This window comes from Peromyscus maniculatus, chromosome 1 (genome assembly GCF_049852395.1).
Source record: "Peromyscus maniculatus bairdii isolate BWxNUB_F1_BW_parent chromosome 1, HU_Pman_BW_mat_3.1, whole genome shotgun sequence".
Taxonomy (NCBI): Eukaryota; Metazoa; Chordata; class Mammalia; order Rodentia; family Cricetidae; genus Peromyscus; species Peromyscus maniculatus.
The window spans coordinates 74,362,476-74,375,719 of record NC_134852.1 but is presented as its reverse complement, the minus strand read 5'-3'; the positions used below and the strand labels follow the sequence as shown (position 1 = coordinate 74,375,719).

The 13,244-nt window shown below is 44.4% G+C and overlaps 1 protein-coding gene across 2 annotated transcripts in view; it reads left to right on the top strand.

Annotated features, from left to right (window-relative positions):
* LOC102923597 (neuronal acetylcholine receptor subunit alpha-7) overlaps positions 1 to 13,244 on the top strand; it is a 119,745-nt gene that overhangs the window by 94,720 nt on the left and 11,781 nt on the right. For both annotated transcript variants that reach the window (XM_076544102.1, XM_042277451.2), the window contains 2 exons: positions 9,199 to 9,278; positions 12,456 to 12,623. In XM_076544102.1, coding sequence (XP_076400217.1) covers positions 9,199 to 9,278; positions 12,456 to 12,623 — 248 coding nt within the window. The remainder of the gene's footprint in view (positions 1 to 9,198; positions 9,279 to 12,455; positions 12,624 to 13,244) is intronic.

The window sequence follows — 13,244 nt, the reverse complement described above, 5'->3', positions numbered from 1 at the left end:
ACTTCTTCTTCAGGTGCCCAAGTCCTGGGGTTACAGGCATGTATAATGCTGAAATCTCTTAGCTATTAGTAATCTCATTATGCCTAATTTATAAATCAAACTTCAGTAAAGGTATGTATATTCATAAAGAACACACATAGTAGCTAGTGCCGTCCGCTGTTTCTGGTGTCCACTGGAGGATTACAAAAATACTCCTTAATTGACAGTAACTATGGTATGTGGAACAGAATAAAATTGTTACTTAGTGCCATATAAAAAAATTCCTAGAAATCACATAATTTTAAATAATAAGAAAGCATGAAAGACTCGAAAAGGATAAAGTACATTGCTCATTGACTGTATTTTTCCCAGAGAGTCTTATCCACACAAAATGTATTACATCAGGGGTGTAGTTGGCTCTTTTTACTCTTTGGGGGCCTGCCACCCAGCTGCCAAATAAATACATGCAGACTTATTCTTACTTATGAGTGCCCGGCCTTAGCTTGGCTTATGTGTAGCCAGCTTTTCTAACTTAAATTATGCTGTTTCTCTTTAACTATGTTTTGCCTCTGGGCTTTTTACTTTTCTTTATTCTGTACATCTTTCTTCCCTTCTTACTACATGGCTGGCTGTGTGGTTGGGTGGCTGGCCCCTGCCGTCCTTCTCCTCTTCTCCTTTTCCTGCTCCTCCTCCTTTCCCTAGATTTCTCCTCCTATTCTCTCTATCAGCCCTGCCTATTTTTCTCTCCTGCCTGGCTATTGGCCATTCAGCTCTTTATTAGACCAATCAGATGTTTTAGGCAGGCAAAGTAACACAGCTTTACAGAGTTAAACAAATACAACATAAAAGAATGCAACACATCTTTGCATCATTAAACAAATGTTCCACAACATAAATGAATGTAACACATCTTCAACTAATATTCCACAACAAGGGGAAAAACAATGAACAATATCGAATACATTTCCATTCTCTTACAACAGACAGTTAGAAAATGTAACATGACAGTTTCCATGGCCAGCGTCTGTAGGTGTTAAACATTATCAACGTACACTGAAAAAGACCTTCCTAAATGTCTAGTTGCATTAGTGTGTGCCTAGAAAACACAATGCCATGAAGAAAGCAAATTTTCTCAAACAAAATTTAATGTTATTACAACTAAAGTTCCAACAGGATCTTTATGTGACTGGACAGATAGATCCTGCAATTTACAATGTGGATCAAAAGCCCAAATAGGTAAGAGAATTCTGAAGAGAAAGAACCAATTTGAGGGGCATGCCCTGCTATGTGTAAACACTTTCCTCAAGCTGATAATGTTCACCTGGACTCAGTCAGAAATGCAGAAGCATTGTTGATGCTGGATAGCATCATCCTGTGTTATTTAGAGCACTCTTAGAACTATCCAATGTTTAATCCAGTTATTACAGAAACATGCATGGTATCATATTGAATTTAATATGTAATTGGAAAAGAAGGGATACTCTAAAATAAGTTGCATTCTTTGTATTTAAGGTATAACAATAACCTTAAATTATAACAATAAATAACAATAAACCTTAAATAGGTAAAACAATATTAGCTGAGATATAAATGCAGAGAGATCACTGGACTGAAATAAATGATGTACCCATCATCTACTAACGCTACTTCATCCTATGTTTGTGTGTGTGGGTTTGGGGACAGCCAACTCCACTCATCTAATAGGAATTCCTAAACAGTGCAACTTTTATTATTTTGAAACTTCATGTTGTATATTTAGTTATTCACCCTGCCTAGCTGTTACTTTGTAGCCTCTGATCTATACCACCCCCCATTTCCTTTCCTTCTGAAACCCCTCTGCACATTGGTTGTTGGTTTTAGATAAATCATAATCATACTTCTCTCTCTCTCTCTCTCTCTCTCTCTCTCTCTCTCTCTCTCTCTCTCTCTCTCTCTCTCTCTCTCTCTCTCGTACTCAGAGCTCAGAGGGAATGGCCTGATTTTTCATGAGACTTCATTTATGAGGAGTCACCCCTAACTCGTGTGATGAATTTTACACATCAGTATCTGTGTCTATACACCCTCTGTGCAGCAGGACAGTACCGCTGGATGCCTTTTAAAAGTTTTCATTAGTTCTTAGATACAGTTTCAGTTTGGTGAATACTTGCCTCCATAGTGTTGGTCTTGCTGATCCTCCTAGAGATTAGCTACCTCATTGTTTTTCTCAGGCCAGTGATTCCTCCTGTATGGATGGCATGGTCACTTTTCACCTTCCTGGCATAGGAATGGTCTCTCATGCTCTGCAGTAGATGTCCATGCTATAGGGAGAGCTGAAGTAGGACAAGATTCTCTTTGGGTACAGAACCAGGCACTCTGTCAGAGCTCAGGGTTGTGCAGAAGGGAGATCCATAAGTCCTATCCTATATTGTCTAGCCGAGTTCTGCAGATCTCCTTTCTTATATTTCTACTGAATTTGTGAAAGCAAAGTGTGGAATCTCATGGTCACCCCCAGTTTGCTTCCAAGACCCTTTAACTGAATAACTGCTTGGGTGCTAGACTTAAACACACTGTATGGTCCAGTTTCCCAAGCTTCAATGTTCCATTTACCCCGAGTATATAATACAATTATGTCCACTGCCAGGGACATGGATACCTCATTTTCACCTGCAGAGCTCTGCCTAACTCACCTGACCAAGGCAGAGAACCCTAATCTGAATATCTGAGTTCAAGCCCCCTCATTGTCCTTTATTTAGTAGAGGTGGTGATGGAGCTCAGTGTTCTCCTCATACCACGTGCAGGCCATGTCCTCCTTGGCTGGTGGAGAGTTGAGGCATCCTGGAAAGACAGCTCTTGATGGGAATATAGGGCCAGATCTGATGTCCTCAAGAACTATGCACGTGCATTGTGTCTTCCAGTCATTGAAGAAGAAAAGGTAGATTATACCATTTTCAAACTATACACAAACCTCAGATACACACAAAAGCAGAGGAAAGAGTGAGGTGGAATTCTGGAGATTGTCCTGCCCTGGCCCCAGTGTTGATAGTATTCATAGCTTTGAGGCTGAAGATTCCTGCACAGCAGTTGCTGTGTTCTGGTGTCTGTAGGGCAGCTCTGCTGGCACAGGGCTGGGCCACGTGGTCACCTGCACAGATTCAGAACCACCGAGGTCTGTGACAGGCTTTGGATACTCAGCTTTCTGAGGGAGAGCTATTTTTTAAACTCAGTGTGTTGCAACAGGCCCTTTTTCTTTCCAAATCTGTCTTTTATCTAGCCTTAATGGTCAGAACAGATAAGTGGTATTAGCACAAATCTATTGCATAGGTTTACTTTTGTATTATTTATTGATGAAATCAATTTGTCTGTGGAACAGAACCGTGAAACGGCCGCCCTGAACACAAGGGTCTGTTTGGATAGCAGCTGCAGTGCTATAGTCCAGTCTATCTCGATGCCTGTTTGGATGAACCACATTCACAAGTCACCCTAATCATCCGGGTTTGCTGTTGCTATTGGCAACAGCGTTTTATCTTGTGTGTAGCCCATTTCTCTTGTGGTCTTGAGAACTCTTCAGTCAGATTGATCAAAATACTTGAAGTAAAAGCTTTTAGGGACTGTTTTTCTTTTTTCATAATTGAATCATGGATATTACAGATGCCCGTGGTGGTATTTATTATAAATATAAAAATCAGTCAGAAGAAAAACGCCAAACTTAATATAAAAATACTTGGCTTCAGTACTCATCTGACACTTTCTGTGGGGGTTGTGGATCACCAGCATTGGTAGGAACATGGGTTCCCTGTGAGAAATTGTAAGTACGAACGTGTACTTCTTAAAAGGGCAATGCCGGGCTGAAGTCTTAAGTGATGACTTGTGTAAGAGGTTCAAACGTGTGTGCATTCAGGGGGAAAAAATCCTGTTTCATTTTTCACTTGAAAAGGAGGAAAGGGAGCCACGTGAATGCACTGGTTGTCTTTGAAGCGCTGAGACTTCAGATCCTGTCATTGGAGTGTGGGCTGATTTTTATATCCATTTTCATAGACAATAAAAAGAAAATAAGCTGTTTCCTGAGATTCTGGATTGCCTCTCCAGCATCTCAGGGTTCCAGAGAACCAGTTGGGAAGTCACAGTACTGTCCTGAGTCGGAGTGGAAGCTGTGACGTCAGTGTGTCCCCTCCAGTCACTATAGTACGGCTCAGTGACAGTCATGTGAAGATGTAGCCAAGTGTCTCCCCCCTTTGTCTCCCTGTGGAGTTGGGTGTGTGGTGGTAGATGTGTTTGTTACTGTCCCGCCCATCCACGATGAATCGCTTCCCTCCCTCCCTTTAAACTTCATCATAGCTTTGTTTTGTATCTGTATCTTGACATCCTTGAACATTTTCCCCTTTGAGTTTCTGTCCTTTCTCCCCCACCCCTTGCTGTAAGATTGAAAAATGAAAGAAGAATAAGAGGTTCTTTGAGCACACTGCACAGAGAAGAGTGGACGTGGCAGTGACAGAACTGCCTCTTAGGAGGTTTGTTTTTTTTTTTTTTTTTTTTTTTTTTTTAAATGTGCCTCTAACCCGATCCATGATGTTGGCCAGGTGTGGTGCACAGCTGCAGTCCTGGCACTTGCGAGACGACTGAGGCAGGAGGATTCTGAGTTTGTGGCTAGGCTAGACTACACAGCAAAACACTGCCTTCAAACAAAATGAAACAAAATCAAAAGTCTGTGTTCCAAAACACACTTTCTTCTGTCTGATTCACATCTCATGCCAATCCAAGAGTGGCTCTCTCCAGTTTAGCCCCAGGTTTTCTAGTGGTCTGCATCACACATCATAGTGGCCCTGATCTCCCTTCCCAGTTGAGTGTGTAAATCTCTCTCTCTCTGTGTCACTCTCTCTCCTTCTCTCCCTCCCTCCCTCCCTCCCTCCCTCCCTCCCTCCCTCCCTCCCTCCCTCCCTCCCTCCCTCCCTCCTTCCCTCCCTTCCTCCCTCTCCTCCTCTCCCTCTCTCCCCCTCTGTCTCTTTCCCTCTCTCCCCTCAACTCTTTTTACCCTAGTATCTTCTAACCCTGCCCAAGGACAGGTGTGTGGGACTCTAGCTCTCTGCGGCCTTCATGTTCTTGTAAATATGTCTCTCTGCCTTCACACTTGAATGGTTTCCTTCGGCTTAGAGAATCCCCTTGTGTCCTTCCTCCTTCGGCGGTTCCCTCCCTCCCACCCACTCCGGCTGCTGTCTTGTAGTGGAGCTCTGTCAGTGATGTGGGCTCCGCTGGCCTTGTCCTTTGGGGCGTGCCTGCACCATTTCTGTTCTGCTGTCCTCCCTGGCGCTTACCAGTGGAACCTCCTGCTGTCTGTTGTCATTTCCTCAAGCACAGCTCTAGTTTCTATGTTGCTTTTTGTTTTCCTAATTGTAATATATTCTTGAATTTGGGGAGGATATTCCTCTTTTTAGGAAGTAATTTTCTATCCTTTACATTTATTTACGTTTTTAATTGTTTTAAAATATTGACCTATAGCATGAATCTTAAAAAGTTCTTATTAATAAGATCAAACCCGGACCAACCAGGTATTGGGGTGAATTCTGGAAGATCAGAGAGAGAACAAGCTGCAGCTAACCTCACCTGGCCAACTTCTCAGCTGGTCTTGTTTCCTAGACTGGATGCTTCTGTGTCCTCATTCCAATGGCTCTCAGCTGAACTGTGCTGCTAGAAGCCTGAAAGCTTAACCAGGCCAAATGCTTAACCAGGTCAAATGCTTAACCAGTCCAAATGCTTCTAGTTGGTCTTCACGCCTTATATACCTTTCTGCTTCCTGTCATCAGTCCCTGGGATTAAAGGCTCGCTTTCTGGGATTAAAGGCATGAGTCACCATGCCTGGCTGTTTGCAATGTGGCCTTGAACTCACAGAGATCAAGGGATTTCTGTCTCAGGAATGCTAGGATTAAAGGCATGAGTGCCACCATTTTCTAGCCTCTGTATTTAGTGGCTCTCTATTCTCTGATCCCAGATAAATTTATTAGGGTGCACAATATTTTGGGGAACACAATACCACCACATTGACCCATGATTGTGTGGTTCCCAGGGAAGATGGATCATTGGTGCCTTGTGACTCTTGAGTTTTTATCTGAGGGACCCTGGACGCAAAACAGACTGCCTGAGGAGCTGTCTACATGGGCAGCCCTAGGTGGGTCCTTGGTTGTCAAAGTGAGAGGAACTCTGTGGCTAGCGAGGTGACTGGATGCCTGGGTTTTCTATTTATTTAGAGGTGTATGTGTGCATGTGCGTGTGCGTGTGCGTGTGCGTGTGTGTGTGCGCATGCACATGTGCAGAGGCCAGGTAGAATATCCAGTGTCGTCTTCCTCTGTTATCCTTCACCTTGTTGCCTGAGACAGGTTCTCTCACTGAACTGGAAGCTCACCGTTTCGCCTAGGCTGGCTACAGAGCTTGGGGAGCCACCTGTCTCTCTGCCCACCAGTGCTGTAGTTATAGGTGTGAACAGCTATGCCTGGCTTTTTGTTTAGAGTGCTGGGTTCCGGTGACCCCATTGAACTGTCTCCCCATACCTGCAGGTGTTTACTTGGGGTAGTTTATTTACATAAAGGGTGGTGTTTTAAGGATACATAGAATTGACTTTAGTATGGTCTGATGTGGGAACAAGAACATGACTATCATTAAGCAAGTTTTGTTTTGTGTTTTTCCAAGGAGTTCCCAAAGCAAGATGTAAAGCACCCTGGGAGGGGAACATGGCAAAGCTCTGGGTAGGATGTGAGGCAGAAAGCGCAGAAGAGGAAGGAAGTAGGCAGTGGTGTTTGCTTTGGTTTCCTTGGGTTGATCATCCTGAAAGGCAGATGGGTTTACCATTGGCTAACATAAGTAATGAAGCAAGCTCTGGTGCTAAGAGACAGTTTCCACTTGGCAGCGTTGGGGTGAGGGCCCTGAGCATGAGAGGCCTATAGAGTAGATGGTAGGGGTGTGGCTCTAGTTTGGTCCATTTAGATTTAAAAGAGACTCTTGAAGCTTGGTGTGCTGGCAACTTTTTGTCACCTTGACACAAAGTAGAATTGCCTGGAAGAAGGAAAGAACCTCAGTTGAGAAATTAACCCCATCAGGTTGGCCTATAGATCTATCTATGTGATATTTTCTTGGATATTGATTGATGTGTGAGGGCCCAGCCCACTGTGGACTATGCTTCCTGTACTGGCTGGTCTTATGTCAACTAGACACAGATAGCCATCAGAGAGGAGGAAGCCTTGATTTAGCAAATGCCTCCATAAGAACAGGTTGTAGGCAAGCCTATAGGGCATTTTCTTAATTAGTGACTGACGGGGGAGGGCCCAGCCCATGGTGGGTGGAGCCATTTTTGTGCTGGTGGTTAAGGGATCCACATGAAAGCAGGCTGAGCAGGCCAGGGGAAGCAAGCCAGTAAGCAGCACTCCTTTATGACATCTAAATCAGTTCCTGCCTCCAGGTTCCTGCCCTGCATGAGTTCTTTCCCTCACTACTTCTGATGATGAGCTGTTACATGGAACTGTGAGTGAAATAAACCCTTTCTTCCTCAAGTTGCTTTTGGTCATGGTGTTTCATCACAGCAATAGTAACAAATACACTACTCTTGGGCAGGTATTTGTATAAGAAAGCAAGCAGAGAAGGTCAAGGGAGTAAGCCTCTCCTACAGTCTCTGCCTCTAGATTCCTGCTTTGGCTTCCCTTGTTGATAGACTGTATCCTACAAACCAAAGAAACCCTTTCCTCCCCATGTTACTGCTAGTTGTAGTGTTTATCATAGCAACGGTAAAGAAACTGGTACACTTGGTCTCTCTCTCTCTAGGAACTGCCTGATCCCAAGAGGGAAGCCCCAGCAGGGCCATCTGAGATCTCAGAACATCAGAATGTAGAAAATGTAAGAGATGGTTAGCACAGCACAAGCTGTTAGTTTTAACAGTTGCTTTATCTTTCTGGTGTGCTTGTGTTTCCTTTATTCCAATCATAACTTCTTTCTGTAGGAAGTTTAAACATAGGGGATAAAGCTGGGGTGCATTCACGTAAAACACTTAATTTGCCGTCCACCACCTTATCATCATTGTTGTCTGGAATCTCTGGGGCCCTGCTGGTACCCAGACCCTGCACCTGTGGTTTTAGTCATTCAAACAACATCTGTTAACACTAATCAAGTGTGAGCCCCATTCCAGAGATTGGAACTAGAGTTTTGGTCACCGGTAAATTCCCTGCTTCATGAGGTCTCCTGTGGGTATGTCTCATCTCTTGCCTTTAGGCTTCATGTTGGATAGGAGCTTTGTATTGGATACATGATGGAAAACATCTGTACTTGTTAGTCACCTGTCAACTTGACACAATATAGACTCACCTTTCAAGGAATTGTGTAGATCATGTTGGCCCATGGCCATGTTGGTGTGCATGGGAGACGGGTGTCTTGATTGCTAATTGATTTAGGAAGACTCAGCCCACAGCAGGCAGTACCATTCCCTAGGCAGGTGTTGTATAGCAGTCTCCTCAGAAATAAAACCCTGTGTCTTAGAGGGACGCTCACTGAGACATGAGATGTTCTAATACTCGGCAAGGAAGCCTGGAAGAGTCTCAGCCTCACTGAGCAGGAAATAGCAGGAAAGGACACTATTTAAACTCTTCAGTTCACGGCAGATGATACAGTATATGCCATGTTTCCAGCTTTTCTGAGCTCTCACCCACTCTGGGGTAGACTTTGATGATACAATATTTTTTGAGTCATTTCTGCCCCTGTAAATGACCCCTAACTTATATTCCTGTAATTGGCCCCCAATAAAGTTGGACTTTGGTGGTATCCTTACTTTGGTCTGTCCTTGGTCCCTTTGGATGAGTAGGTATTAGTTTGTCTCCTCAGGAATAATGTTATACAATGGCAGGGAGACCTGAGCAGGGTGAGAGAGGAAAAAGGTAGCTGGGAGAGGAAGATAATGGGGGGCTATTTGTTTATTCTCCCTGCTCTTGACTCTGCATGCGATGCTTTAAGTTATTGCCTTAACTTTTCTGTAACCTAGAATTGTGAGTCTGTGTTTTCTAAGTTGCTTTAATCACAACAACAGAAAGAAAACCAGGACATCACAATTCGTAGGAAATGGCTCTCCCAGGCAAGTGTGAGATTGTCCAGTTACAGGAGGAACCCTTCAAAAAGCTGCCACTCGGTGACTCATAAGCACAACAAATCTAAGGACAATAAGAAACCCACTGCCTGGAGGTTCTGGCTCATGAATCCTTTTCCTGTTTCTAGTGCTGATGAACGGTTTGATGCCACATTCCACACTAATGTCTTGGTGAATGCATCTGGGCATTGCCAGTATCTTCCTCCAGGTAAGATCTTTTCTCTTGGTCTCTATCCAGTGAGAAAATTTAAGCAAGTATGTGCATTAGTCCCAAGGACTGCTCTCCTCTGGGAGGACTGATGTCCCAAGGACTGCCCTCCTCAGGGAGGACTGATGTCCCAAGGACTGCCCTCCTCAGGGAGGACTGGTGTCCCAAGGACTGCCCTCCTCAGGGAGGACTGGTGTCCCAAGGACTGCCCTCCTCAGGGAGGACTGATGTCCCAAGGACTGCCCTCCTCAGAGAGGACTGATGTCCCAAGGACTGCCCTCCTCAGGGAGGACTGGTGTCCCAAGGACTGCCCTCCTCAGGGAGGACTGGTATCCAAGGACTGCCCTTCTCAGGGAGGACTGGTGTCCCAAGGACTGCCCTCCTGAGTGAGGACTGGTGTCCCAAGGACTGCCCTCCTGTGAGAGGACTGGTGTCCCAAAGACTGCCCTCCTTAGTGGAGAATTAGTGTCTCAAGGACTGTCCTCCTCAGGGAGTACTGGATCATGTTTTCTCTTCCCACCCAGCCCTTCCCTTCAAAACTGTCACACATCTCTTCAACTTACTCTGGTGTCATCTCTGATACTGAGATCACATTCAGAGGGTCTTTGCCAGGGTCTGTCTTATGTTCTTATTAATATTAACTCACAGTGGAGTAATTTTCAGCTCTTCTTTCTGCCCCAGAACACTATAGGCAGGCCTTTTCTCCTTCACCTCTTCCCAGCTGGCACAGTAAGTTGACAGGTACTGCGGTCCTGGGAAGGTAGTGGACATTCTGTGTTCAGGATCTCAAGACTGCTCACAAGGTAGATGCAAGACCCAGCTTCAAGGGAGCACTTTCTGGTGGCTTGTTCCCCAATTTTTCTTCTTCTCCTGGTGGTAAATGGCTTCATGGGGTTGATCTGTTCCCCTGACTGTCATTACTGTGGGACTCACAGGATCCCAGGCAGCTCATTGAGCAATCCACACAGCCTGGGAAACTGCTGCTTCATGCCCTTTGAGACTCATTCAAGGTGTGTTTTAGGATATGGGTATTAATTCTTTTCACTTTATCATTCAGAAGATATTTAACATATTTTCAAGAATTATATCTTCTTCACTGATGACACTGCCACACTGTTGCCACTACACTCAGAACACACTAACACACTCCCAACATCTGCAGCCTTTGAATATCCAACGTCTCATAACACGCACACACATGCACACACACCACCCTTCTCTAGTGTTCAGCCCGCCCTTATCTCACAGCACATGGCGATGCTGGCTTTGCCTATTGTTTACAACACTCTTCCTGTTAGCAGATGATAACAATTCTGTAGACAGAATCTCGGTTTGCTCACTTTGCAATCCATCACTCCTCAACTGCAGGTGGCTGTGTGTCAATACATGAATGAATAAGTGATTGAATCTAGCAGAGACATATCCCTCTCACTGATGTTTATATTGATTAAAGAAGTGTTGCTTCTCAGACTTTCTGTCTTAAATCATCTGCTTGCAGATTCCAGCCCTTCCTCCACACTGCAGGCACCCTGCAGAGGGGGTTGGGTGATGCCTTCCAGCACACAATGAAGTAATAATGGGTAGTTGTGAGCCACCATGTGAGTGCTGGGAATCAAACCTGGGTCCTTTGGAAAAGCAGCCTGTGTTCTTAGCCACTGAACCATCTCTCCACCTGCTTCATGTATTTATTTTTAACAGGCAGATGGAGTTAGAATTTGCATATTATGCATTTGCAGTGTCTGACTCCTTGAGTTTTAGTAAATTCTCAGAAGATCACTACAATTGAGTTTTAGAATGTCCCCATCATCCATTTCCTTTTGACAGTTAACTGATCTTGCTGCAAGCCTCAGACAACCTTTGAATCCTTTCTGTCTCCTTCTTGGGTCTTGTCATAGAAATGGAATCAAATACACTGTAGTTGGATTAGGGGAAATTTAGTCCAATAATAGTAAGGGGATGCCAGTGGTGACTTTCAGGCTCCTGTGGGCAGCTGAAGTAATTCTGTAAGTCGTGTGTGTGTGTGTGTGTGTGTGTGTGTGTGTGTGTGTGTGTGTGTCTGTCTGTCTGTCTGTGTGTGTGTGACTATATATACATACACACATACACAGTAGTACAGTATTGCTATTGAATTTCAAGCCTCATACATACTAAGTAGGCACTCTACTGCTGAGCTGTATCTCTGGCTGCCTTTCTACCTTTTTATTTTGAGATAGGATATCTATCACTAAGTTGCCGGGGATAGCCTTGAACTTGTCATCCTCATCTCCCCAAGTATCTGGGATTGTAACTCACATTTAAAGGACTTCTAAGGGACAGTTTATTATGTTTTCTCAGCATGGATGTGCAGTGGAGTGTACCTGTGTAAAGCGCTTCAATTCCTTCCCCCGTTCAGTCTTTAATTCAGCAGAAGAAATGTGAGATGCGTTGCCCTTGCTCAGCTAGCACTGGAGCACTTCAGCCATGTGTGCCTTCCAGGACACTCTGGGCTCCTGTGGCCAGGCAAGAGCACAGGCCACAGAAGTCTGGAGTGGATGTATGCGTGTCCTCACCATGGCCTTCTGGGAAGTCCATTTCTGGGAATTCCATCATCGTTCAGTGGAATGTTCCTTTGCATCCAAACTCTGTCTTTTTAATTTTGCATGTTATTCTATCCTTCCTGTGAAAACTGAACATGTTAGAATTACACTCTACATATATTTTCAGATAACTAGATGTTTTCTCAATTTGTTACAAACAAACAAACAAACAAACAAACAAACAAAACCAGCCTCTCCCTGCTCATTTCCAATTCTCTAACTCCTTCATCATTTTTATCAGCTTCTCTGAGATTTCCTACATCCTTTCTTTTTCTCATATTGCTTAGAGTCTGAATGTATTCCGGGCAAATAAAGTATATAATTAATTATTTGCACAAAGTTTCCTGAGAAAAGCCTTCCATAACAAAGGCTATAGTTATGTTTTAACTTGAAAAGGCAATGATGCTTGGCTGTGCTTCTCTAGGAGTTTTTGCAAAAGGAAAAATGGGGAGGAGAGCACCTTGGTTTGTTCCAAATAGGTCTAGCAAGATTTCAGGGTGTGTGTGTGTGGAGGGGGGCAGACTTTGGGAACCGCTGTGTGTTCTGAGCCTGGTTCGGTAGCTCCACTTCAATCTTCTGATCATTTCCCATGCTCACCTAGGCATATTCAAGAGCTCCTGCTACATTGATGTGCGCTGGTTCCCTTTTGATGTGCAGCAGTGCAAGCTGAAGTTTGGGTCCTGGTCCTATGGAGGGTGGTCCCTGGACCTGCAGATGCAGGAGGCAGATATCAGCAGCTATATCCCCAATGGAGAATGGGATCTCATGGGTAAGGCCAGCGAAAGACACAGACCTTGTAGCCCAGAAAAGAGGTGCCGTCTACCTGTGTGAGCTGAAAGACGTGGGGATTTTTCTACTCTTTCCTTTCATTGACTACACTTGACAGCCTTTTCCATCACGTCCTGAGAGCTCAGAATGAGAAGCAGAAATCAATTAGTAGGTGCAGCAAACAGCCGTGGCAGGGCCTGTTAAACCAGCAGTGCTAGTGTGGAATTTGTGGAATCCATTTGAACCCTACAGCCTGGTTGAACTGCACATTGCAGATGATGGTGTAAATGAAGAAAATCACAATTGGGGTTCGGCCAGAAGAATAACAGCAGCGTTTGGGCATAGAACAATACTTCACTTTGGGAGACACAGTTCATCTAGACGTTGAGTCAGTACTCTGATGAGAGGGGGTGGGCTTTGGATTTTAAATCAAAAAGTGCCTATGACAGTTTTGAATGGGTGCAAGGATACACAATGTGATTCAGGTAGTTTGAAAAAGGTGTAATCCAGGGTGGTTGTAAATTCCTAAGTCTATTGGCCTGTCAGGGGGCAAACTGGTCACTCTAGCATTTTTAATCTTCTAAAGGTAATGTGAGATTCTGAGAAACTGTTCCTTCTAGCA